Genomic DNA, 27,584 nt, shown 5'->3' on the forward strand with positions numbered 1-27,584 from the left:
ATATAACTGATCCCAAAGTGTATGGCTTATCTTAATCAAATCCTATGTGGCCTTGAAATACTATTTTAAAAAGCAACTAAATGTATCTGGAAAGTTTATTTCTAAGAATATGGACCCCAAACTAGGGAGGAAACCTAAAAAATGTATCTTTTCCCCATTTTAAATAAATTGAAAATATGGAAATAAGAAAATCATGTGCCATCTTCTATTTCTAATATATTATTAAAATTTTCTTTTATTTTTTGACTATGTAATTTTTTTCTTTTTAACTTCAATTCCTAAATTAAATGAGGCTTTGACAGACATATACAATTTGCCCATAAAAGACAGCATGTGAAATAAAAATTGATCTCAAAGTTTAAAAACTGTGTGACCAGTCACCTCAGTCAGTCAACATAAATCACCAACTTTCTTTATTGTTCCTACTTCTGGTCATTTGCAATGAATATGAACATCACTAATACCTTTCATCTAACTACCTTCTTTGACTTGTCAAGTACTATCTACAAGAAAAAGGACCTTCTACATTGCAGAGTATTATTTTAACCCCTCCACCTCCTTCAAGCTTACTTTTCAATATTGACATTCTAAGTCTAGGTCTAATCATGAGCCTTAAAATTTCTATATTTTTGTTCCAATATTTAAGAAAGACTTATTTTTACCTGTCCAAAAAGTTAACTATGTTGGGATTCTTTAATTCTTTCATCACCAGAATCTCATTAATAATCAATTCCTTCTTTGGCTGTTTCTGTAGATTAATCTGTTTGATAGCAACCTATGATGGAAACAATTTTTTAAAAAATCACAACAGTTTCCTAATTTCTTTAGAAAATTACACCGACTGATAATTTATTATATATCAAATTGTACAATGAGGTTATAATTTACTCAAGGTAACTTAACTTTATAACTTCCTCAAGTTATTTATTTCCATGATACATATGCACAGAACTATATGACAGTCTTAAACACTTTTAGGTTTCTCTTAAAGATAATTAAACAACCTAAAATAAGCCCAGATACACTAATTAATCCTCTTCACTCCCAGTTGGGAAAATAATTTTTTAAGATATTTGCTTACTTAAGAAACTAAATACAGAATTCCTTCTTTATCCCCCCCAATAAGAAAAGTGCTATAAGAGTAATTTTTTCGGGCCTCCCCTGGTGGCACAGTGGTTGAGCGCTGGGTAGCGAAGCTGCCCGCAGCCTCTGCAGCACCAGTTCAATCCTCTTCCCAGCCACCGGGCAAGGGTCCCACATGGCGCGCAGACCTCTCCTCCTGCACTTGCTGTTCCCCTCAACAGTGTATTTCGTCGGTCTGTCTGTTCTGTTCCCAGCTCTGGCTCTGGTGAATTCTCTCACCCTCCCGCACTTCTGACTATACCCAGTGCTTGTATAAACAAATAAATAAACTTAAAAAAAAAAAAAAAAGGCATTTTTTTTCAACTGAAAAATAGATTCCTATTTATTATTTGCAGTTTTATCAAGTTTCCTTCTATACTAAAAGTTAATGGTAATAGCCAAAGGTATGAAAAGAGTAGCTACCTCCTGTCCCAGTGCCACATCAGTAGCAGTGAAAACTGTACCAGAAGCCCTAGGGAGGAAAAAAAAAACAGATTTAAGATTCTAAATCACTATCACTTTTTCCCTGTTTGTAGTTTTATTTTGATTCATTATTTTCTCCATTTAAAAATTTTTTGTGAATCAGTATAATTTATAGCAACCAAAGATTTTACACTATGAACAACTGAAAAAAAAATTAAAGATCATTTAAGACTTAACATCTTAAAAATGAGTAAAAGTGGGAGAATAAAGGCTATCCTTGTTGCCAAACTCAAGATACTCATTTGCTCCCAAGCACAAAAAAGTTGGTACAGTTTAAAAACACTTATTATTGGAAAAAGATCAGTGTACTCAAAGATCAATATTCAACAATATGATTAAAACACGTTTTTATTGCTTATAATCTTGCAATAAATGTTATTATCTTTAAAATATACTTGATGGGCAATTTTCCCACTCATCTACTCTCTTAACATGAATGGCAAGTAACATGTAAGAAGAAACAATGCATAATCTACTAAATAGGATAGCTTTTTAATAGCATCTAGAAAAAAACACAAAACCAAGGGTACCACTCATAGAATTTTAAGTGCTCAATGTCAGCAGGCAAAAGAGTATCATGGTGCACACCTAGAAGTAGTGAATATTGTATTAATACAGTCACAAATACTTACCCTTGCCCAATTTTTTCATATCTTGTGTATTTTTTCTTAGGGTCACCTATGCTGACAATAGTTCCTATTTTAAACAAAAACAACCAAAAATTGGAAGACTAGTCAAGTATTATAAAATTATAAATTATTATATCATTATTCCTTTCAGTAAAGTCAAAACAGTGATTTTCAAACATAAGACTGAGTTTCAAAAACAATGTAATGTTTGAAACACAAAACATGAAAGAAAGAAAAGTATAAAAAATTAAAAAAATTATCAGAAGCTAAAAGATGTATTATTGCCATTATGTTAGATCTCTTAAGCAATGTCTCATCATCCTGTCACTTCTTGAAAACTGATCATGCTTTTAGAATATCCAACTGTACTACTATGACTAAGATTCAGTGAGGAGATGTTAGGATAGGGGATGTTCAACCTCAAAACTGGGCCCAATTTCTGGGGAAAGGACAAATTGATCATCCTACCTTTCATATTCCTCTCAATTATACCAGTGATTAGTAATGAAAGGATTTACTATCAGAAATAATATGTAAATGACATTCAAGTGAATAATCATAAATGAATTTTCTGACTCCCATGCATCTTCCTTCAACCTTTCAATATATTTAGGAAATCACTTACTACTAAAAAAATTACTCTGCTCTAATATGAACTAATCGTGTAGCTATTTTAGAAAAGTTCACAAAGTTACAACTGAAAAAGTTTCAAAATTAGGAAGCATAAATTATATAAGAGGTGTAATTTATGTTCTTTTTACTGCTAAGTCAATGCATGAGAAAATCACATTAAACTTTCACACTTGTTCAAGGTTAAAGGAGATAGGGATTATCATGGAAACTCATAAAAATAATCCAGTTTTATGTAGGTACCCAATTTCAAGCCTACAGCCACTCTGGTTATAGTATTTTTTTCTTGTTCCCTCAAGGCCATTTTTTATAACTGTAGTTGCTACAGATATGTAATTAGACATTATTGCTACCATCTCCCTGGAACGGTGTATGGTATTTCCAATGTGTGAACCATGCCAATAATAGCTGATGGAAGAAAAGGAAGAGGAGAAAAAGCTACACATATGTCTAATGGGAAGGTTATTTTATTTAGTTATTTAGGGACATTTTTCTCATACTAAAAAGTTATGAGAGCATTAACTATGTGTAAGTTTCCTTTGATAGCTTTTCCAACTATAAGCCTGAGAGTTGGCTTTTCAGGAAAGGTTTTACTCCCAAGTAAACACATAATAAACAAGTAAAGAGTATTATTTTGGTTTCATTAGATTATAATTGAGCAAGTATTCCTAGAGGAAAATTTATTCCTATGTCTTAAGTCAAAATGTTAAGTTATAAATTAAAATCCATTTGGTTATGTTTCAAGAGCTGTTAACAGCTTAAGAATAATATAATGTGGGGCCTCCCCGGTGGCGCAGCGGTTGAGCGCTGGGTTGCGAAGCTGCCCGCAGCCTCTGCGGCGCCGGTTCGATCCCCGGCTGCTCCCCGGCCGCCGGAGGAGGGTCCCACATGGCCCGCAGACCTCTCCTGCAGCCTGCTGCTCCCCTCAGCAGTGTACCTCGGTCCTTCTGCCTGCTCTGCTCCCCGCTCTGGCTCTGGTGAATTCTCTCACCCTCCCGCGCTTCTGACTGTACCCAATGCATGTATAAACAAAAACCAAACAAACAAATAAATAAATAAATAAACATGCCTCTATAAAAAAAAAAAAAAAAAAAAAAAAAGAATAATATAATGTGTAAGTAACATACTTAATTTCTCCATTATTTCTTCATCTGTCATTTTGGTCTTCTTTTTCTGTTTGTCTGAAGACTTGGCACCACTATCAACATTAGAATCACCAACTGGTGCAGGAATAGGGTCAATTACAGATCGTGTATAAATCTGCAGAGAGAAAAGTCATTACTGACATCTGATGAAAAATTATTTTTTAGGTAGTCACACTGGCACACTGTTCATTATTTGACTTTAACCAAAACTCAGTTGCCTTCACTGTTCTGAAGAATGATAACAGTATTTTTAGAATTGCCTTATAAAAAGATTTATACTTAAGAAGAATTAAATGTGCAACATTTTTCTTTGGCACAGCAGGCATATACCTAAAAAATCTTTCTAGCAAAACAGCAGATCCATGAATGGAGGTTTAATGAAATCTATGATATGCTAACAATGAAGCAAAAATCACAAGTTTAAAAAATCATGTTTTTTACTGCGAAAAAAATTCAAGAGCAAAATAACTATTGTTGAAATTATTATTATCATCACTTTTTTTTTTTTTTGGGTGGGACCCTTGCCAGCGGCTAGGGAACGAACCGGTGCTACAGAGGCTGTGGGCAGCCTTGCAGCCCAGCGTTCAACCGCTGCGCCAACAGGGGAGGCCCTATTATCACACTTTTTTTATACAAATATAATTTCAAACACTAGATCTAAGAGATAAAGAAAACAGAGACTTCTATCATTACATCAGGATCCAAGGGCAGTCCTCAGAGCTTTACCAGCAATTGTGCCACCACCCCCTACACTCCACTGCATAGTACTTTCCCCATACATTATATTATATGTCCCTATCTGGTTATGAATTTCCTCATATCTGGTTATGAATTTTTCATTCTCACCAGCCTCTTTGAATGATAGTAAAGCGTTAAGAGAAATATAAAACAGGAGACAAGATATATAATTTGTGTAAATGGTTAAGATCTAAGTTTTAGATACAGTAGTTAGGTGCAGAGATAAACAGAAATAGATAAATTCTCTGAAAGAGAAGATGTAATAGAGAATAAAAAAAAATGAGCAAAGTATTTTTGTTTTTTTTTATTTTGACTTTTAAAGAAGCCATTTGATGGGCAGAAGAGCTAAAAAGACACTCTTCCAAAGAGGAAATGGCCAACAGGTGTATGAAAAAATATTCAACATCACTTATCATCAGGGAAATGCAAATCAAAACCACAGTGAGATTCTACCTTACATCAGTGAGAATGGCACACACTAAGAAAACAAGCAACCACAAATGTTGGCAAGGATGTGGGGAAAAAGGAACCCTGTTACACTGCTGGTGAGAATGTAAACTGGCCCAACCACTATGGAAAGCTGTGTGGAGGTTACTCAAACTACTAACAATGGAGCTACCATCTGACCCAGCAATTCCACTCTTAGGAATCTACCCAAAGGACACAAAAACATTAATTCAAAAGGATATCTGTACCCCTATGTTTACTGCAGCACTATCAACAATAGGTAGGATGTGGGAACAACCCAAATGCCCAAAAATAGATGACTGGATCAAGAAGATGTGGTATATATACACAATGGAATACTATTCAGCAATCAAAAAGATAAACTAATGCCATTTGCAGCACCATGGAGAGAGCTAGAAGGACTTATGCTCAGCAAAATAAGCCAGAAGGAAAAAGAAAATTATCAGATGGTTTCACGCATAGGAAGAATACAGGGGAAGCAAATAAGGGATTAGGGGAAAAAAAAAAAAAACAATAAATTAAAAAAAAAAACAGAATTAACAGGCAACTATAAATTAGAGACATTCTGCAAGGGAGAAGGAGGCAGAGGGATCAAAATGGGAAAGAAGAGCACAAGGGACTATGGTGTTGGTTCACTGGTGAACTGGTGGTGGGAATACATGTGTGTACATGAAAGGGGGAAGCTAAGGATAAATTGTAAAAAATGAACAATGATGGAAAAAATATATAAATAAACAAAAAAAAAATAAGCCGTCTGATTTTAACTTTCAGAAAACTAGCTTTTTGATGTTGGTGTTTAAGTAAAGATCTAGTCAAATTTTTCCATGCTAAAATATTTTGAAGACATTTTAAAAATAATCCTTAGAAGTCAAATACAGATTGCTGTTTTTAAAACCACTCAGGCAGACATACACAGTTGAATTCGCTTAGCAGACACTCACTGATTTTGTATGATCTGGTCGTGGGGCAATAACAGGAGGAGCAGCCTCTTCATCATCATCATCTTCCTCTGTTACTACTGCTGATGTTTCCGATCCCTTGGTACTGAGCTGTAATTGTTAGATAAATAAAGCAAGGAAGACAAGTCAAATATAACAATACCTTAAAATATGACACTTTTGACACACTTGAAAAAACACATTTCTTTAATAAATTAATTTCAAAATGATAAAGCTTCACTGTTCTATTTAAAATGTAATGGTTATTCTGTAATTTATAGAAGAGTAAACTTATAAAATAAATGTAACAAGAGAATTCACACCCTTCATAGAGAGAATTTTATTGCCTTCAAACCAAGCCCTACAAGTTAATAACCACTTTATTAAGATAAAAAACAAAGATCCGGGGCCTCCCTAGTGGTGCAGCGGTTAAAGTCTCAGCACTATCAAGCTATCGCTGGCCACTGAAGCATGAGTTCAATCCCCGCCAGCTAACCCACATGCAATAGCAGGCCTCTCCTGTCTCACCCACTGCTTCCCCTCAGCCGTGTATTTCAGTAGATCCGCATGTTCTACTCCCCATTCTGTCTTGGTGAATCCTCTCACCCTCCCGCAACTCCAGCCTGTACCCCAATTCTTGTATGCATAAATAAATAAATCTTAAAAAAAAAAGTCACCAGAAAAATGGGTGGCTAATGAAGCAAAAGAAGGCATTATCTTTACAACTCATTATATGCTAAGAGGATGCTATATAGGTACTTTACAAGTTGTTATATTTAATCTTTATAGCCTTTAAGTATTATATCAAGGAAATTCAATTTAATATAGCTCTCTCAACTAATTAAATGGTCACCTAAAAATATATAAAGTACTTATTTCTAATAGTTGTCAAATATTTTAAAAAGCAAAACAAATCAGATTTGGTTGGGGTAACTTAAATTAGAAGAAGCTGTAAGAAATAACATAAACTTACTGCTGGTGTTCCAGAAGGGAAGCCATCTTTCTCTGAATATGAAACAGAAAATAATGCTAAGTTAACAATTCAAAAAATAAAACAACTCCTATGTAATCAAAGGAAAAAAATAAAAAAACAGAACAAGTAAAATGTTCTTAGATAATTTCATATTAAGTTGAATTAAGTCTTGAGAAAAATAGTAGTAAAATCAGTTTTTAAACAAGAATTTATACATAATTGTTAGTGAATCTCAAATCTTAATGGAATGCAGTAAATTTATGAAAACTTGAATTATATATTTAAAGTAGATGAATTTCACAGTATGTAAATTATACCTCCATAAAACTAAATTTTGAAGTTTTTTTATTGGAAAAAAATTTCTTTGAAACCATGTTAAATCTGTTCCTATTAACATAAATCAGTTTAGTCATAACAATACTTTCTCCAGAAAATTATCTATTGAAACTTGAAGCAACTATTAAGATATTGGCAATTGTGCAAAGGAAAATTCTTGACAAAAATTTTGATCAATATGAAAGCTAATCCCTAGAGATAAAACACAATTCACAAAGACTAAAAGCTAAAATATTCATTCTGGAGTTTAGAAGAGCAAGTTTTGTTCTGTTTTATGTTTTAAAATGCCCAGAGAGCACGAATTCGATCCCCTGCCATAGAGCTACCCACATGGCACAGCAAGCCTCTGATGGCACAGTAGATCTGTATGTTTGGTTTCCCACTCTGTCTCTGGTGATTCCTCTTACACCCCACATCTCTGACCTGTACCCCAGTTCTTATATGCATAAATAAATCTTAAAAAAAAAAAAATCAGACAGATACTACCTCATCTGTCTGTCACCAAATGTAAAATGCCCAGAGAATAAAAGGACTGTGCATATGTACGCGCGTGCGTGAGTGAGTGAGTGAGTGTGTGTGTGTGTGTGTGTGTGTGTGTGTGTGTAATGAGAAAGACTGTATCATGTTTTGGTCAAACAGTGGGGTAAAAAATTAACTTACAGACTTCCTAGCTGACACAAAATTTCTAGGGACAAGTCTGACTTTTTGCTAAGGATGTACCAGACTAAAGTAAAAAAGATGAAGATTATTTATTGGGGGAATCTCTATTTCTTCTTTGAGCATAGCCCTTATTTCTGTGAGGATGCTATCAAATTACAATTTGATTAAATTTGCACAAAATTAAATTACTTAAAACTACATGTATGATTTTGATTCAAGTATATTAAAAGCTACATGGATAATAACATCACTTTGGGAGACAGTGAAACATTTCAAATGATACCCTGATGATGTAACTAGCAAAGTCCACACTGAGAGATGTAAGACAAATAATCCAGTTTCTTTAATAAATGAACTACAAGGAAAAGGGCATGAGAACCAGTGTGAGGTAGGGGAAGCCTAAATAGCAAGAGTTAAATGATAAAGCAATCAACTATAATGGATGGAATTTATTTTGAGTCTGATGTAAACAAACAAGCTATATTTTAAATCCACTATTCTCTAATTTACCTTATGATACCTTAATTTGAAGTATAAATTCTTTTGGTTTTCATGTTTATTTTAAGCTCACTCTTTATTTGATAAGCTTTAATTTTTGTCAAACTTGAACACTTTTTAGTTCAAAGTATGTACATGTATATACAGTAAGACAATCCTTCTCCTGTCCAGTAATATTTAACTGGTACAAACATGTTTAGTTTATAAATCAGTATCTTATCCTTCTATTGCTGAAAGTTGTTCAAAAGCAGCAAAGACAAAAAAACCAAACAAACAAAAGGTCAAAACATTCATCAACTTCATTTAAAAAAAAACTGAAAAGATTAATAGAATCCCCAGATCCCAAATTGTATGTAAGAGTTGCGCCAATCAGTCTACAAAAGCAGATTTACAGGGGGGGCGGGCAGTAGAAACAAGAACCGTAGTTGAGCTTTTTATTTTCCAGCAGCAATAATCTTTTTATCTAGAAGTGCTTCACAACTCTACAATCCTATTTGAATCAGTCTTTTACAATTGTCTGATGTCTTACCAGGAGGTGTAAAGCTCAGGTATTTCTGCTTCACTGTGTTGGAATCATAGAACTTTAAGACATCCAACACAGCCTGAGGATTCTTCTTTTGCTCTAATTTGGTGATATTGGAAGTCTGTAATAAGCGAGCCCACTGTTCTGGCATGCCCTAACAAAAAGACATTCAGAAATTAGTTGTTTTGAATTACTCTAATAATAAAATCTATTTCCAGAGGTAAATGACAAAATACACAATACAAAACAATCTATTCAATATATACTTAGACACCTAAATTCTCAACGGTCTAGTTTTCTAAAGGCTATTTCTATTGTTAATTATAATTAACAGGCTGAGCTCCCTAGGAAAAACCGAAACACAAACATAAAAAAAGTACTAAGGGGCCTCCCCTGGTGGTGCAGCAGTTGAGCGCTGGGCTGTGAAGCTGCCCGCAGCCTCTGCAGCGCCGGTTTGATCCCTGGCCGCTGGCTAGAGTCCCACATGGCGCGCAGACCTCTCCTGCCATGCCCGCTGCTCAGCAGTGTACTTCATCAGTCTGCCTGCTCTGCTCTCCACTCTGACTCTGGTGAATTCTCTCACCCTCCTGCACTTCTGACTGTACCCAGTGCTTGTATAAATAAATAAATAAATCTTAAAAGAAAAAAATCTTAAAAAAAAAAAAAGGAAAAGAAAAGTACTAAGAATTCAGTTAACCTATAGACAGAAATTTCAAACTTAATACTGAAGGGAAAGGTTTGAATGTTGATATAGAAACCGTCATAACTAGGTAAACTTACAGTGAATTCTCCAGTAACAGCATCAAAACCAACATGGATGGTATGCTCAAAATCCGATGGAGGAGAGATTTCTGGCCGTTCCTTCTCTTTCTTCTTACTTCCTAGAGGGCATTAAAAAAAAAAATGAACTAGCTTGTTTACATAAGATTAATAATGGTACTCATAATCATGTTTGTATTTTTTCCAAAACAAATTAGGAACAAAGTTATTTTAGAAAAGAGATTCCCCCTAGAAACACTGGCTGATAAGTTGATAAGTGAAGTACAGTAAGTATAATAACCTATAATCAAGTAGGAAAGATAGGGAAAAGGGAACCAACCAGATAGTGTCCTGATAAAAACAGACTAACCCAGTATCGGACCTGAATAAAAGGGCACAGGGCAGAACAGACAGCCTCTTTAGAACACTCATTCTCTCATAAACGGCTTCCTCAGGTATTGAGCAATTTGGAAAACAGTCTACTAAATCCTATTTCCATTCAGATATATTCATGCAGACTATGCAATCTACATTACGGTGACTATGGAGAGAGTGCACACTATATAGATAAGTAGTTCACAAAAGTTACCTCTCCTTTCTTGTGCAATTATATAACCTTTTCTATTGGAGTTAATAAAAGTTACATTTTAAATTGTGTCCATTTTTTACGTTGTTCCACCAATTATTTTTGCTATTTTTCTACTATACACTATCACTAATACTCTGTCAATTCAAACAAATCAGTTCCTTTTTTCCTGCTGGTGATCTCACTTTTAGATCTTCTTGCCTGAATCCAAAGTAGTTTACAACTAGGTTCAGTGTACTCTTCAGGCATTACTTCTCTTTTACCCCATGCTTGAATCTACTCTCTGGATATTATCCTTTCTTCTTGGTTCACTCCATTGTTTTAAATTATAGTCTTGGGTTTTTTAAAAAATGCTTTTATTTATGCATACAAGAACTGGGGTACAGGCCAGAGGTGTGGGGCTAATGGGTGAGAGGATTCACCAGAGACAGAGTGGGGAACAGAAGAGGCAGGTTGAAATATACTGCTATAAATTATAGTTTTTGATTAATAGATATTTACATTGGAAATGTTTCTCTCACCTCAGACCTTCTAATTTCCAGAGTTGCTATTTAGAAGGCCAATGCCACTTTATTTTTATTTTGAAAATCAACTGTCCATAAATGCATGAGTTTATTTCTGATGCTCTATTCAGTTGCAATGAACTCTTTATCTTAATGCAAATACCAGACTGCTTTGGTTTTTGTAGTTTATAATAAAGATTGTAATTACAGAGTATAAGTCTTACAACTTTTTTCTTTGCCAAAGCTGCCTGGCTACTCTAAATCCATTGCATTTTCATATGAATTTTAGAATGAGTTTAAAAATTTAAAAAATAGTGGCTTGGATTTTTTATTGGGAATGCATTAAATATAAAGATAAATTTGGGGTGAACTCAAAAATATTGAGTCTTCTAATCCTTGAAAACAATGACTGTATTATTTTATTTTTATTTCTTTTGACTGAATCCGAGTCTCTGGTGAGGAGTCTATGTGATGTCCAGGCCTAGATGTGGGCTGGACCATGGGAACACCAGGGAATCCTTTATTTAGTCTCCCTCATTTTATTTTTTTAAAAAATTTTAAAAAGATTTATTTTATTCATTTATGCATACAAGAGCTGGGGTATAGGCCAGGGGTGTGGGGGAGGGGTGAGAGGATTCACCAGAGACAGAGTGGGGAGCAGAACAGGCAGATTGACAGAAATATACTCCTGAGGGGAATGGAGGGCAAGACAGGAAAGGTCTGCTGTGCCATGTGGGTCACCTCCCTGGCCAGGAATCAAACTCGTGCTGCAGTGGCTGCCAATAGCTTGATGGTGCTGAGACTTATGCCCTTGTGCCACCAGGGAGGCCCTATTCTCCCTAATTTTAAACATATTAAAATTTTATTGGCTATCCTTGAACATTCAACAGCTTCCAAATATTTCATTTATTTAGATCTTCTTTAATTTCTCAGCTATGTTTTATTTATGTTTGTTTGTTTCAGCTATGTTTTAGTTACCAGTGTAGAGATTTCTCACTGCTTGCCAGCTTTTTGCCTCACTATTCCAAAATTTCTGATCCTACTGCAAATGGTAGTTTTTTAAATTTTGACTTTCAATTGTTCACTGTTTTATAGAAACACAGCTGGTTTTTGAATCCCATCTTATACCGTGAAACCTTAATATACTTAACCTTCTAAATCCAGTAGAATTTCTGTAGCCATCACAGTATTTTTTATAAAAGTTTAATGATGTCTGAATAATAATAGGTTTACTTCTTCCCTCCCAGGTTGGATTTCTTTTCTTACTTACTTCACTGGTTAGAACTGCTAGCACACTGTTGAATACAAGGCTTAAAAAGGGAAATCTTTGTTTCCTTGATCACTGAGGAAACAGTGATTTTTTTTTTTACCACTAAATTTGATGCCATTCAAAGATGTCCTTTATCAGATTAAGAATATTTTTTATTCTAAATATTCGATGGATGCTTTTTATCAGAAATGAACACTGGATTTTATAATGTGCTTTTCTATGTTTACTGAGATGAACATATAGTTTATCCTTTTAATTCTATTAATGTAATGCATTATCATTTATTTCCAAGTGTTAAATCAACCTTGCATTCGGAAATGAAATTTACTTGGTAATGACGTATTACCTTTTTCACATACAATTGGATTCTAATGTTAAACTGTTGCTACAATTCTGTATCTGTTCATGAGGATATAGGTGTGTAGCTTTCTTTTCTTATAATGTCTTTGGTTGAGGTATCAGGGTAGTGCTGCTTTCACCTAACAAACTGAGAAATATTCCTTTCTTTTCAATTTTCTGGAAGTTTGTGTAGTATCAATGATATTTCTTTCTTAACTGGTAGACTTTCATCATTGGAGTCATCTGGATCTGACATTTTCTTGGTGGGAAGGATGATAAATCAATAAATTAAATTTCCCAGGTTATCTATTTTTTTTAAAAGTTATTTATTTATTTATTTAAGCACTGGGTACAGTCAAAAGCGCAGGAGGGTGAGAGAATTCACCAGAGCCAGAGCGGGGAGCAGAGCAGGCAGAGTGATGAAGTACACTGCTGAGGGGAGCAGCGGGTGGCAGGAGAGGTCTGCGCGCCATGTGGGACCCTCCTCCGGTGACCGGGGAGCAGCCGGGGATCGAACTGGTGCTGCAGAGGCTGCGGGCAGCTTCGCAACCCAGCGCTCAACCGCTGCGCCACCAGGGAGGCCCAGGTTATCTATTTTTTGAGTGAGCTTTAGAAATTTTTGTCTTTCAAGAAACTCTTTCACTTTATCTAACTTGCTGTTATACATGTTATGTATATGTATCTGTTTACTATTTTACTATTACTGTACCTTTTTAATATCTGTAAAGGTGCCATCTCTCTCATTCTCTACATTGGTAATTTGTGTCTCCCCCATCTCCTATAAGTCTGGCTACAGGTTTATCTATTTTATTGATATTCTAAACAAATCAGCTTTTGAGATCATTCATTTTTCTGGTTTTTTTTTTTTTCCCCCTATTTCATTGGTTTCTACTTTGATTTTTATTATTTCTTTTCTCCTACTTATTTGGATCTTACATGTTCTTCCCTTCCAGTCAGTTGATCTGAAGTCACCAATTTGAAATTTTTTTCTAATATGGGTGTTTAATACTATAAATTTTCTTCTAAGTGTTGCTTTAGCTCCATCATACAAACAATGATGTTTTGAATTTACATTTTCATTCAGCTTAATATAGTTTCTAAATATCTTTTTGATTTCTTCATTTATTTCATTTACTTTCCAAATATTTCCAAAGATCATTCTGTTTGTTACTGGTTTCTAATTTAATAAATGTAGTCACAGAATGTACTACATTTGATTAGAATTCTTCTAAAATTATTGATACTTTTAAAAATGGCCCTAGAATATGATCTATCTTGGTAAATGCTCTAAGTTCTTAAATACACTTAAAAGTATGTGTACTGGAATCTTCAACTAAAACTGGATTTCTCTACTTCTCCTTGAAACTCTATCCAATTTTGCTTCATGTATTACAAAGTTCTGTTAACAGGTATACAAACACTTAGTTGTTATATCACCTTGATGAATTTATAATTATGAAATAATGTATTCTTTATCCCTTAAATATTTACAGCAGTATTTTTATTATAAAAGCTACCTTGACATCAACAGGTATCCAGTCCAGTTTTCTTTTCATTATTAGCATACCTTTAGAAATTCTTTAAATTGGTTAAAATTTTATGACTTTATATTGGGTTGTTGGAAGTCATGATGCATTTTTGCTGAAAAAGAAAACAACCATCACGACTTTTCCGACAACCCAGTATTTTTAGTGGATTTTTTTTGTATGTCTGCTTTAGCAATCCGATCATCTCTGCCTTTTAACTGGAGTATCTAGATCATTTACATATAATGTGATTACTGAGATAGCCGGGTTTAAACCCTCCATTCCATTACTTTCTAATGGTATCTCTTTCTTGTTTCTATTTCCCTCTTTTGGATTAAATATTTTCTATAATTCCTTTTTACTTTCTTGGCAGATTTTCCAGTTATAAATTTTTATATACCATAGTATATTTTAGAGTTGTGTAACCACCACAATCTAACACTGGTATATTTTCATCACCCTCCAAAGAAACTTGTACTCATTAGCAATCACACCCCATTGATCCTTTATCCCCTCCCCAAGTTCCAGGCAACCATACTCATTTTCTGTCTTCACATATTTGCCTATTCTGGCTGCTTCATATGCATGGGATTATACAACACGTGATCTCTTTAAATGGCTTCTTTACCTTCTTAGTTTAGCTTTAGAGTTTTATCCATGTAATAAGCATGTATCACTATTTCACTTCTTAAAACTCAATTACTTTTAAAGAGATTTAGACAAGAAAAAACATTTACCATCTGTAGTGATTTTTATTCTCTTATACAGATCCATATTTCCATATGACAGTTTCCTTCTACCTCAAGGATTTTATTTCTATTTATTTATTTATTTATTTACTTAAGATTCATTTAAGATTCATTTATTTACCTAAGATTTATTTATTTATTTATTTATTTATTTATTTATTTATTTATTTATTTATACATGCATACATACATACAAGCACTGGGTACAGTCAGAAGCACGGGAGGGTGAGAGAATTCACCAGAGCCAGAGCGGGGAGCAGAGCAGGCAGAAGAATGGAAGTACACTGCTGAGGGGAGCAGCGGGCGGCAGGAGAGGTCTGCGCGCCATGTGGGACCCTCCTCAGGTGGCTGGGGAGCAGCCGGGGATCGAACCGGCGCCGCAGAGGTCGCCGGCAGCTTCGCAACCCAGCGCTCAACCACTGCACCACTGGGAAGCCCTGTATCCTCTTCTTTTTTAAAAGATATTTTCACAAGATACATAGAAATCTAAGATGACAGAATTTTTCCCTCTCCCAGTACGTTAAATATATTGTTCCTTGTCTTCTGGTTTATGTTGCTGCTCACATAAAATATACTGTCATATTTTGTTCCTTTATATGTAATGTGTTCATTCTGATAGTTTAATATTCTTTTTTAGTAGACTTTATTTTTTAGTGGAATAATCTAGATTCATAAAAAACTGAGCTGAAGGTCTGGAAGTTTGTAAGATTTTTTTCTTTATCACAGGTTTTACAGTATATAGTTTTCATGTTTCCTATGCTTGGAATTCTTTGTACTTCTTGAATCTGTGGGTTTTCAGTTGCCATTAAATTTGGGAAAATTTCAGTCATTTAAAAAAAAGTCTCGTTTCTCTTTCTCCTGCTTTAGAGACTTCAATTATACTTTGTCTAAAGTGCCTCACAGCTGTGGGAACAAATGTTCACATTTGTTTCAGTGTTTTATCTTTATGTTTCATTTCACATAATTTCTACTGTCCTGGTCTTCAAATTCACTTATCTTTTAAATTCTGCCCTGGATTTTTACAAGGGAAAATGGTCCACTTCTCACAGATAGTCACTATAAATACATAAGCTATGTCCTCTTTTCACGCCCTAGAGATCTTGTTTTGTTTAATCAGTTGTGACTTCATCACAACTTCTTCATTTCAAATATGTATTGACACGTCTTGCATTTTACTCTCTTCTCTCCAATGCCTTTGTGATACAAAAAAAAATTTTTTAACTGTCATTCAGTTGGGTCTTGGGAGGAGAATAAACAGTATAAACTATTATACTGTTAATAGATTTATTAGATATATTAAATATATTAAATATTAACAGTATATCTATTATGTTTCACTAGATGATTCTAATGTAAAAACTCATGTTTAATAGGTTTGTATATATAAACTTGGAAATATTACTATACACTATTTTTTTTTTTTTTACAAAGGTGTTACTGATCCACCATTAGAAGAAACATACGATTAGTTTTTAAACTAATGATGAAAGAGTTGTGTTCAAACGTCTATCTCCTCTCTAGCACTCCTGGGCACACAGATTATTTATTTATAAGAAATGTGCTTACGATGGGAGAGCTGGTCATACTGGTCATGGAAAGGACCAGAGGGAAATGCAAAGGTTAAGCCAAATGTAACTTTTGCTATCTTTACTGAGATACACATTACATCGGTAATAATTTCTCATCTCCCAATAGACTCTCAGTAATCTGAGCTCATGCCCTTTGTTTCTCTTTGTCCCCTGACTTCTACCTTGGTATCTTGCTTATAGGAGTATTTAATTAAGTATGAGCTAATAGTTTACATTTTACAGTGCTCTGAACTGCTGACAGAAAAACTTAATTTTATAAACTATAAAAATACTGTTTTTTATTTTTCTTTAAAAAAATGTGCTTGGCATTCCATTTCTGAGATGCATATGGTTGGAAAAGATGCTTTTTTCTTAGATAAGCCTGCAAAATAAGCCACTTCAGCCAGTTTCCCATACACTCCTAGCCAACTAGACTGGTCAAAGCTGAATAATTAAACTAAGCCAGCCCTGGCACCCTGAGAATCAGTCTCTCACCAGTGAATGAAGTTATAAGAAATAAAACATAGGAATTATTAGGGACTGTATTTACTAACACAAAGATAATAAATCTAGTCAGAAATAATAAAAATATGAACAGGTATATAGAAAGGTAAAAGACAAGACATTTAACAAGAGAATTCGTGCTTCTTGTTGTCTAAGGCACAGCCATATTTTTCAATTTGGATGTTAAGAGTTTAGAGACCCACTAAAGAACATCTCATGTATCTTAAGGGTAGAAAATTAAAAGTTAATAGATTAAATATAACATGAGACACATTTATGTACATTAATGAGTTTACTTAAAGAAAATGACACAACATCCTAAAAATCTATTTAATTCCTTTTGTTTTTATATAATACAACACATATGCATAAATAATCCCTGTATTTTAGTAGTCCTATTAGGAGGGGAAAGGGATATTATAAACATATCTAAAAAAAAAAAAGATATTGCAGCGTATCTTAAACTGAACAATGTGCTGGAAGGATATTGCTCTATAAACAGTATCACTGCTTTATTACTCTGCAAACCAAGACTACAAGCACAAATAGCAACAACAAACCCCTCAATTACCTATCTACAGAATGTCTACTAGGCCACTGGATCACTTACTTGGGAGTAACAGAGCAGGAAAGAACACTTACTTTAATAAAATACACAACTTATTAGTGCACCGGGGGAAAAAAATCTTAACAGTTATTTTCCAACTGCATTAGAAAATAAAACAAGCAGGCAGACAGCAACCTTCAATGAAAGTGTGAGGCTAGAGTCATATGTAGCACAACAGGTACTTAAAGGAATCCTAAGTATATCACTGCCACATCCTTTAAAGCCACAACCTTTCACTCTACATTTAATAACCTAAGGCTAACAAAAAAACACAAAAATCCTCAAGCCCTCATCTCTTTTTCTAGTCTAACAGAGTCAGTGATTACTCCTTTGCTGTTTTGACCTAGAACAGCTTGAAGATGGTGGAACTAAACATAAAGGGTATTCTCAAGGAAAAAGGGAAGAATTATGGGCTATTATCATTAATCACAGATTTAGATTTTTAGACCAACAGAAATATTTACAGTTCTAAGTCTATCATCTTCAAAACCAGTCAGAAGGGAACATATAGGTTCAATAATTTAAAGTGAAAATGGCTTAGTTAATGAATACATAAATACTATACCACTCAACCCTAACTACCTGAATAGAGTTTTTAAAAATGAGCAAAGACAATGGCTCATTGAAACTTTCATTATCAAAGCGACTAGACTTGTTATGCCATTTCTCACCTAGACTACTGCAAAATCCTCCTAACTAGGGCCTCCCCTGGTGGCGCAGTGGTTGAGCGCTGGGCCACGAGGCTGCCTGCAGCCTCTGCAGCGCTGGTTCGTTCTCGGGCTACAGGCGAGGGTCCCACAAAAAAAAAAAAAAAAAAAATTCTCCTAATTAGTTTCCAACTTCAGTTTTAGACCTCCAACAAAATCTATTTTCTATACAGCTACCACTCTCTCCTATTTAAATAGAAATGTGACTAGGTCTTTCCCCTGTTTTAAAATTCCATAATGGTTCCCCAGGGAACAGAGTAAAAACTGAGCTTTGTAGCATGGACTACAAAGCCCTTTGTAACCTGCTCCCTGCCTATCTCTTTGGCCTCTTCTGCTGCGTATAGTTTCCTTCATATGTCATGCAATTATTATTCTCTACCTCTCTGCTCTCAAATCACACTGGGCTGCACTCAGCTTCTTGAATGTAGCTGTGATCCCTTCTGTGGCTGGGATCCAGAAACTAACTCTTTTCTAGGCATGTACTCTTCCTTTAGTCTTCAGTTTTACTGTCTTTTCTTTAAAAAGCCTTCTGAGATACAAAAGAAGCCTTACACTATACCTATTATCACACTGCACAGTTTGTAAGTATATGCTGTATAGTTTATTAGTGCCACAGGGCAGGGACACCATCTGCTTTGCTTACTGTACCTCTGATGATTCTTACAATGTGCATATGATGCACATTAGCAGGTTTGCAAGAAAAGATTGTTCAATCAAGTCATAAAAGGTATAATTTTGGATTTTCTTTACTCAGTAACAATGATCAAAACTAATAATAATTAAGGACCTCCCTGGCGGCACAAGGGTTAAGCACAGCACTATGAAGTAATCTGCAGCTTCCTGCAGCATGAGTTCAATCCCCGGCCGGCCAGGGAGCTACCTACATGGCACAGCAGAACTCTCCTGTCTCCACTGCTCCCCTCAGCAGGGTATTTCAGTCAGTCTGCCTGTTCTGTTCCCTACTCTGTCTCTGATGAATACTCTCACCCCCCACCCCTGCACCTCTGGCTTGTACCCTAGTTCTTGTATTCATAAATAAATCTTTTTTAAAAAACCTAGTAATAATTAAAATAATCCAGTCATATTTTTCCTTTATGAAAGTATTAGTTATTTGATAAGTACAAAATAAGGGAGGTATATCTGAGTAAAACAAAATATCTCTAGATTAGACTTTACATTAGAGATGGTAAAAATCTTAGGCTCATTGTCATTTGATTATTAAAATTAAAGTACTTGTTTTTTTCTCTCTAGACTTCCTGTTTTAAGATGAGAGACTAAGCATATTCTGTGGCCCTCTTCTATACCAAGTCTCTTGTTTATCATGGAGTAAAATCTATAAGAAATACCCAATGAGGAAAATAAATTATGATAAGACTGAAGAAGGAAATAGCAGTTTAGCATGTAGGAAGAAGGATGCTACCAAAGAAATATTGGGGATTATAGGTATTAGAAATAGGGATGGTGGGGGGTGGAAGTGGGGTGGCCAGGGACAATCACCAGGGCAACAAATGGAATAATATAGTGAAAGTGGCCAAGAAGATTGATTTCTACGCTTATATAAACATGAATAAACATTCATACACACAGGGTTCTCTCTCTCTTATTCTAGCCCTTTATATCAAAAGGAAGGAATATTAAGTGTGGGAGGTTGGGTTGGAAAGGAAGTGTCCAAGGAAATAAAAGGAATCAAGATACACCCTACCCTCTAAACACTATTATTCTCATTCTCTCTCTCTCTCTCTCTCTCTCTCTCTCTCTCTCTCTCTCTCTCTCGCTTACAAAGTTGAATGTGATTCTCCCTAACCTGCCCAAAAAATTCAATCAATTTTAATCAAAATATCAACAGGCTATTAAAAAAGTACATGATAAGCAGATTCTAAAATTTACATAAGACCAAAGGGTCAGAAGATCCTGAAAAAGATCAGATTTGCTCTATTATGTATTAAGAATCATAGCTAAAGTGGGCCTCCCGGGTGGTGCAGCGGTTGAGCGCTGGGTTGCGAGGCTGCCCGCGGCCTCTGCGGCACCGGTTCGATCCCCGGCTGCTCCCCGGCCACTGGAGGAGGGTCCCACATGGCGCGCAGACCTCTCCTGCCGCCCGCTGCTCCCCTCAGCAGTGTACTTCGGTCCTTCTGCCTGCTCTGCTCCCCGCTCTGGCTCTGGTGAATTCTCTCGCCCTCCCGCGCTTCTGACTGTACCCAGTGCATGTATAAACAAGCAAACAAACAAACAAACAAATAAATAAATAAAAACATGCCTCTATTAAAAAAAAAAAAAAAGAATCATAGCTAAAGTAATTAAGGCAACATGCTGATAAAATAAGTTAACATAACAAAGCAGAAAACACAGAAACAGAGCCTGGCATACACAAAGCCTGATAAAATAACAGCTGATAAAATAACAGCTAGAATCGCAGGCATGTGGGGGAAATGATAAAAGTTTCAATGAACAATCTTGGAGTCTGTCCAGCTCCATTTAAAAAACAAAAGTGAAAATAGATCCTGCTTTACAGGTACATACACCCTCCCTCCCCCCCCCCCCCCCAGATAGTTCAAAGATTAAAAATGTAAAAGGCAAGGCCTTGCCAGTGGCACAGCAGGTTGAGTGCAGCGCTGTGAAGCTGTCCCCAGCCTCTGCAGCATGGGTTCGATTCCAGGCAGGCCAGGGAGATTCCCACATGGCGTGGCAGACCTCTCCTGTCTTGCCCGCTGCTCCCCTCAGCAGTGTCTTTGGTCCTTCTGCCTGTTCTTTTCCCTACTCTGTCTCTGGTGAATTCTCTCGCCCTCCCACGCCTCTGGCCTGTACCCCAGTGATTGCATAAATAGATAAATCTTTAAAAAAAAAATGTAAAAGGCAAATTGTGAAACTTGTAGAAATAACAAAGTATCTTTGATCCCTAGTCAAACCAAAAAGGAATTAGTTCAACTACACCAAAAATTGTAACTCCTATTCATCAAAAGATACCACTAAAAGGGTGAAAAGGCAAATCACACTCTAGAAAACTATATTTAACAACATAACTATCAAAGAATTAGTATATAGACTACAAGTAGTATTTATTATTAAGGAAAAACAGTAGAAAATGGATTAAAGAATAGATGTTAAAGAAAAACTCAAGTGAATGACAAATTAACATATGAAAAGATGCTCATTTTCCCCAGTCAACAGGGAAATGCAATCTAAAACCACAATAAGACCATTTCATGTCTCCCGAGTCAGCAAAAATTAAAGTACTGTAATACAATAATTGGCAAGGATGTTCAGAAATGGAAACATTCATCTTTTGCGTGTGAGAATGAACGTAAAAAAAGTTTAGTTAAATCAAACATAGGAATATTCTGCAACTCAGGGATGCTACTCCTAAATAAACACAGCTAAGCAACCTTTAAATCTTTGAACAGGACACACCCTGATACGTTTTACATCCTGACCCAATATCCACATAACTGAAACAGGTTTCAGTGAAACAACTCTTTCATTGTTCTGTTCTCTTTCTATGTTCTGTTTATTTCTATTGCACTCCATTTAGTGTTAGCCACTAAATAAATTTCATAGTCTATTAATACAGTGTTTTTTTAACATCAGAATCATAGGCAGCATTTTAAAAAACTAAAACCAAAACAAAACTGATGCCCAGGTTAAGTCCCTAAAAACGGATTCAGTTGGTTTAGGATGCAGACTGGACACAGATTTATTATTTTAAGCTTATTAAATAATTCTAACAAGCAATTAAAATCATGAGAACTAAATGAAAGGGTTGCCTAATTCTTGAAGTATTGCCCTGGATAATAAATATTGCACACATCTAGCAACAATTATGTTCAAGGTTACTCAAAGCAAACATTATTAATGAAAACAACCCAAATGTGTATTAATAGATGGGTTAAATAAATTGCCATATAGCTATACAATGTACTAGTACATAGCAGTGAAAATGAACAAACTATAGCTACATATGTCAATATCAGCAGTGAAAATGAATAATCATAATGGTATGTGTATCAATATGAATCTCAAAAACATAAAGGTGGGTCACAAATAGAAGTCCTGAATATGATTCCATTTGTAAAAGACTCCCAAATAGGCAAGCCTAAACCATATATTAGTTGGAGATGTTAAGTCATAAAATTATATTACAAAGGAATGAAAAATACAAAACTCAGGATGATGACTATTGAGGAGGAGAGCAACAGGATAGAGCATGGCACATGGGGATAGAGATACCATTAAAATTCCAGGCTGAGGGGTGGAGACAAGGGTATGTTATTAAAACTTTTATAATTTTGTGTTTATCATGTCATCACAAAACTAAAGAATTAAAGCACAATTCTATTTATATAAAGTTGTTAAACAGGTTAAACTGGACACAGGTGAAAAGTTAGACAACAGTTGCATGAAGGCAGTGGAAGGATTAGATTGTTTGGGACAGAATGTGGAAGCAGAGTGATAACTGCTGAAGCTGGTGACAGGATTCAGCACACTGTATTTTGTATATGTCATTTTCTGTAACAAATATTTTAAAGAGAAAGAATAAAAGGAATTGGATAAGAAAGACAAACTTTTATTAAAAAGAGCTTGTTAAGTTATAAAACTAGTGCAAAAAAGATCTTAGATTTTGAATATAATAAACAAAATAAAACAAAAACTTTAGAAATCACAAAAAAAATTAATGAACATTAATTACAAATCACAGGAGTGGGTAAATATAAGTGCAATCAGAGTCACTATTAGGGCACCAGTACCCTTAATCTCATTTTGTCAGTGCAATTTCAAGTTGCAGTTGGTAATTCTGAGATAAAAGAAGGAAAAGGGAAGTAATAAAGAGTAAAACTGGAAGATTCTCAAATTGATCAAAGAGATAGGCATGCTCTTTTGTATTTAGGTAAATAATGCATATGCAATTTGCTAACAAGCCCTACCCATACCCAAAGTTCAGAATTGTCCACATTTTCTCTTTCCTTCTGTTTCATTTTTGTATTCTTCCTTTGCTCTCCATGGCTGTCCCTAAGTATGTTTTACCCTATCTTGAGCATTCCCCTTCTTCATTTGCATTTCGCAAAAGTAATTTTAACTCAGCAATTCCCTTAGGTATTGTTTTTTTGGGCTGGGGCATGATTCTTTTTAAATTGAAGTAACAATGCATTCTTCTTGATGTATTAACTTCCATAATTTTTTAAATAATTTCCATAATTTTAAATATCATGTTTCCAATGTCATTTTCAGGTTTTCCTGCTTTAAATAAATACTGACTTACTGCTAAGGAGAATGAAGATTTAGTGTTCACCAACACAAATACATTTCTTTGTCCTCTTCCCACACATCATTTTTAGTTCATTCCCTAATTTTCTCCTTCATTCTTTAATGAATCTAGTCTAAATATATTTTTCATTCTCCCACATGCCAAATATATACCCCATCACTTTTCATAAACAAACTTAAAAAACATACACCATGAGGCTTTTTAATTACAATCTCACATGAAATCTTGGAAGTAGAGCAAAATTATAAATAAGAGATATGCAATATACAAAGCACCAAGCTTCTTCCGCTTGGGTTTACCTACCTATGAAATTCAGATATATCTCCATTTGCATCTATTACTAGCTATGGACCATACTGCTAAAAAACCCTAAACCTTATTCTAAAACCTATTAGAGTCCATGAACCCTTACTGAGTTCTAAAACCCAAAAAAGTTTTGATAACCACAAGTTCTTTCCTTAGATTTAGACCTAAAACAAATTTTGTGGCCTAAACTTACATGAGATTACTTATAGTCTTTATTCCATTTTGTGTGACTAGACCAGTGATTCTTAACTAGGAGCAATTTTGAACCATGGGGAACATATGGCAATGCCCAAAGACATTTCCTTTAGTTACACTAACTAGGTGACAGGTGCTCCTGACATTTAGAAGGTAAAAGCTAGCAGTGGTGTGAAACGGCTTATAAATCACAGGACAGATACCTTCAAAGAAAGGATTATTTCACCCCAAAACGTCAATAGTACTAAGGTCATTACAAACCTGTACTAGATTCATGTTTGCAGAAGATACATTAACATGATGGTTACTGAGTGCTGCCTCAGATGCTTCTGAAGGAATTATAGAATATGAGATATATATAAATATATAATATTTAATATATATTTTATAGGTATACATTATATATTTAATATATATTTTACATGTCCGTATACATGTAAAATATTTGTGTGTGTGTGTGTGAGCATTACTACTCAAAAATCAAAAAAATCTCCATTTCATAACAGTTGGCCACCAGGATTTCATACAAGGGATTGTAGACTCTGTATCAGCATTCTTATGATAGTTTTCTTTCTCAAATATCACAAATATAATTAATGTTAGGAATCCATAAACGATGGTCCACGACATAGAAAATGGAGATAAAGAAACTCACTGAATATAACAAGTAGCATGAAAAACAACTTGAGTTTTATTCTTTTCCATCACCATTTAAAATACCTTTCTAACGTCTCTGTATAGCACCATGAATTGTTTTTCTTGGATCTGTTTCTTGTTTTCACTATTAAAAAAGTATCAATTTATTATACTGTAATTAAAAAGATGTCAAATGGGTAATATAAAATAATAGACTCTTGAAACAACAGTAGCTATTTACCTTTCTCTGTGCTAGAGAATATAGAGATGATTTTATTCCTGGGCTTTTTTTCCTCTGGAACAGAGGGCAAAGGTTTCAAACTGTGATTGGCTGACAAAGGGTCTTTGCCTCCGGTGCTAAAAATGGTACTGCTCATTCGCACAGGAGGTGCTGGAGGCTTGTCTTCCAGTTCTCCGTTATCAGACATGTTTCAGAATTATGACAATGCCTGAAATAGATAGGAAAAAAAAAAAGTTAATAACAAACAGTAATGATATGTACAAAACAGAAATAATCCCTTTTCCAACTGTGAATTAGAAAATACATCATCTATTTAGAGTATAATTTGCAAGATTTTGAAAACTCAATGAGTAAGACATGACAATGGTTACCAATATACGTTATCACCTCTAACAAAGACAGTAAATGGCTAGAAAATGCTTGAAAATTCATGACCAGTTAAGAGAATTATGTAGTTTATAGTAAGCACAATTATACTACCGTATCAAAAGAAATTCAATATATCAATTGATTCTAAGAGTGAAAGCTCCAGTAAAAAGACAACATGAAGTCTTAAAAGAGAATCACAAAGAATATCTTGACCAGCCAACCAAAAGGATATGTCTCTGACAGACTCATTTCTAGAGCAGAGTGGAAGCCTGCTAATAAAGTATTATCAACCAAACCCCCCAGTCTGATTTCATGCTCACAACAGAGGCTTCACATAAACTTTTACTTTTTTTTAAAGGTTTATTTATTTATACAGGTACTGGGGTACAGGTCAGAGGCGCCGAAGGGTGAGAGAATTCACCAGAGAGAGCGGGGAGCAGAATAGGCAGACGGACAGAAGACACTGCTGAGGGGAGCAGTGGGCGAGGCAGGAGAGGTCTGCCACGTCATCTGCTTTCTCCCTGGCCAGCCAGGACTTGAACCTGCGCTGCAGAGGCTGCGGACAGCTTCACAGCGCAGGGCTCAAACCACTGTGCCACCAGGGAGGCCCCAGCTTCACATAAACTTTGCTAAAGGATGATATGTGCCACCGAAGATCTCTCTGAAAATTTGATATTCTCAAGTCAAGTTATGCAGATAGTCTCATTGAACTTGACCCATCTGCAGACACTGACAAAAGTAAATCCAGAATCAGGCTGAAAACTACACATATTAAGACCACATACCAGGGCCTCCCCAGTGGCGCGGCAGTTGAGCGCTGGGTTGCAAAGCTGCCTGCAGCCTCTGCAGCGCCTGTTCGATTCCCGGCTGCTCCCGGGCAACCAGAGGAGGGTCCCACATGGCGCACAGACCTCTCCTGCCGCCCGCTGCTCCCTCAGCAGTGTACTTCAGTCTGCCTGCTCTGCTCCCCGCTCTCGCTCTGGTGAATTCTCTCACCCTCCCACGCTTCTGACTGTACCCAGTGCTTGTATAAATAAATAAATAAATCTTAAAAAAAAAAAAAAAAGACCACATACCAAAGTTCTGTTATCCTTTCATACCCTGTTCAGGCAGTCAAGTAACCCTTCTTGTCCACTAAGCTGATTCAACAAAATTTTCAACATTATTTTTATATATTTGTATGCATATGCTTTCTTTAAAAAGTGGGTTACACACATTTAAATTCAGCAGTAAAGCAGAGGGATCCTTAACTTACAGAAAAGTTCTGATACAAAAGTATATATGTTAGGAAAGACATACTTCCCCACTAAATAAGATTTTGACTGGTAATAACATCCTGATTTGATTATAAAGTTATTTAATACATCTAAGTGAATAAGACTTCGTGTATGTGTCTGTGTATAGACAGTATATATGTATATACAAAGTAACAAGAATGCTAACTGTACTTAAAAATAAAATTTTAAAGTAGTTATAATTTGAGGATTGAGGGATGAAGAGAATATTGTGCCTATTATTATACTGAGGAAGAATGAGAAGAAGGCAGAGTGGGAGTAGAAGATTTATATGTCATGTACTAAAGACTGCCTGAAGTAAAATTAAGCTGGTGGTCAAATGGCAGTATGAAGGTATGATCTAAGGTGATGCAGACATCAGCCAGATATTTTTCACACCATGTGGGCATTGTATTGTTTGGGAGGTGGCATATAAGCAGTATGCACCTGGCTTTTCTTAAGTGTGAGCTATGAGATATGTTTTAGCAAACGGGATTTATCTTCTGTAGAAATGGGAAGAAGATAAGGCTTTGTGACAGTATTTTAAAGATCATTTTATGAACTGTTATATCAAGACAAAATTTTTTTAAGTAATTTTTAAAAAGATTTATTTATTTATGCATACAAGAACTGGGGTACAGGACAGAGGTGGGGGGGGGGTGAGAGAATTCACCAGAGACAAAGTGGGGAACAAAACAGGCAGACTGACTAATACACACTGCTGAGGGGAGCAGCAGGCGAGTCAGAAGAGGTCTGCTGCGCCATTGTGGGTCAGTTCCCTGGCTGGGGATCCAACTTGTGCTGCAGCGGCTGGCCATAGCTTGATAGTGCTATCTTTAACCCTGAACTACCAGGGAGGCCCTCATCAGGTAAATTCTTAAGTGACAGCTACTACAAGTGTGTAGCCATTGCCGTAATCTGTGTTACCTTTCTCTGACATAGCTTTTGCGTCATCAGTGCAAATGCCAACACAATGCAAGAAGCAAACAATACCTTAGTATTAACTATGAAAATAAATTTTTGACTTCACAGGTCCCAAGTG

General features: G+C 35.4%; 1 protein-coding gene across 3 annotated transcripts in view; it reads right to left on the bottom strand.

Annotated features, from left to right (window-relative positions):
- Positions 1 to 27,584, bottom strand: part of PAK2 (p21 (RAC1) activated kinase 2) — a 71,830-nt gene that overhangs the window by 15,918 nt on the left and 28,328 nt on the right. For all 3 annotated transcript variants that reach the window (XM_054700479.1, XM_054700478.1, XM_037525346.2), the window contains exons 2-10: positions 24,900 to 25,107; positions 9,924 to 10,024; positions 9,150 to 9,297; positions 7,127 to 7,158; positions 6,157 to 6,264; positions 3,992 to 4,124; positions 2,238 to 2,301; positions 1,546 to 1,594; positions 663 to 775 (exon numbers count right to left, since the gene is read on the bottom strand). In XM_054700479.1, coding sequence (XP_054556454.1) covers positions 663 to 775; positions 1,546 to 1,594; positions 2,238 to 2,301; positions 3,992 to 4,124; positions 6,157 to 6,264; positions 7,127 to 7,158; positions 9,150 to 9,297; positions 9,924 to 10,024; positions 24,900 to 25,086 — 935 coding nt within the window. In that variant the 5' untranslated portion in view covers positions 25,087 to 25,107. The remainder of the gene's footprint in view (positions 1 to 662; positions 776 to 1,545; positions 1,595 to 2,237; positions 2,302 to 3,991; positions 4,125 to 6,156; positions 6,265 to 7,126; positions 7,159 to 9,149; positions 9,298 to 9,923; positions 10,025 to 24,899; positions 25,108 to 27,584) is intronic.

The sequence above is a fragment of the Talpa occidentalis genome, unplaced genomic scaffold, assembly GCF_014898055.3.
Source record: "Talpa occidentalis isolate TD23 unplaced genomic scaffold, MPIMG_talOcc4v2.1 talOcc4.4, whole genome shotgun sequence".
Lineage (NCBI taxonomy): Eukaryota > Metazoa > Chordata > Mammalia > Eulipotyphla > Talpidae > Talpa > Talpa occidentalis.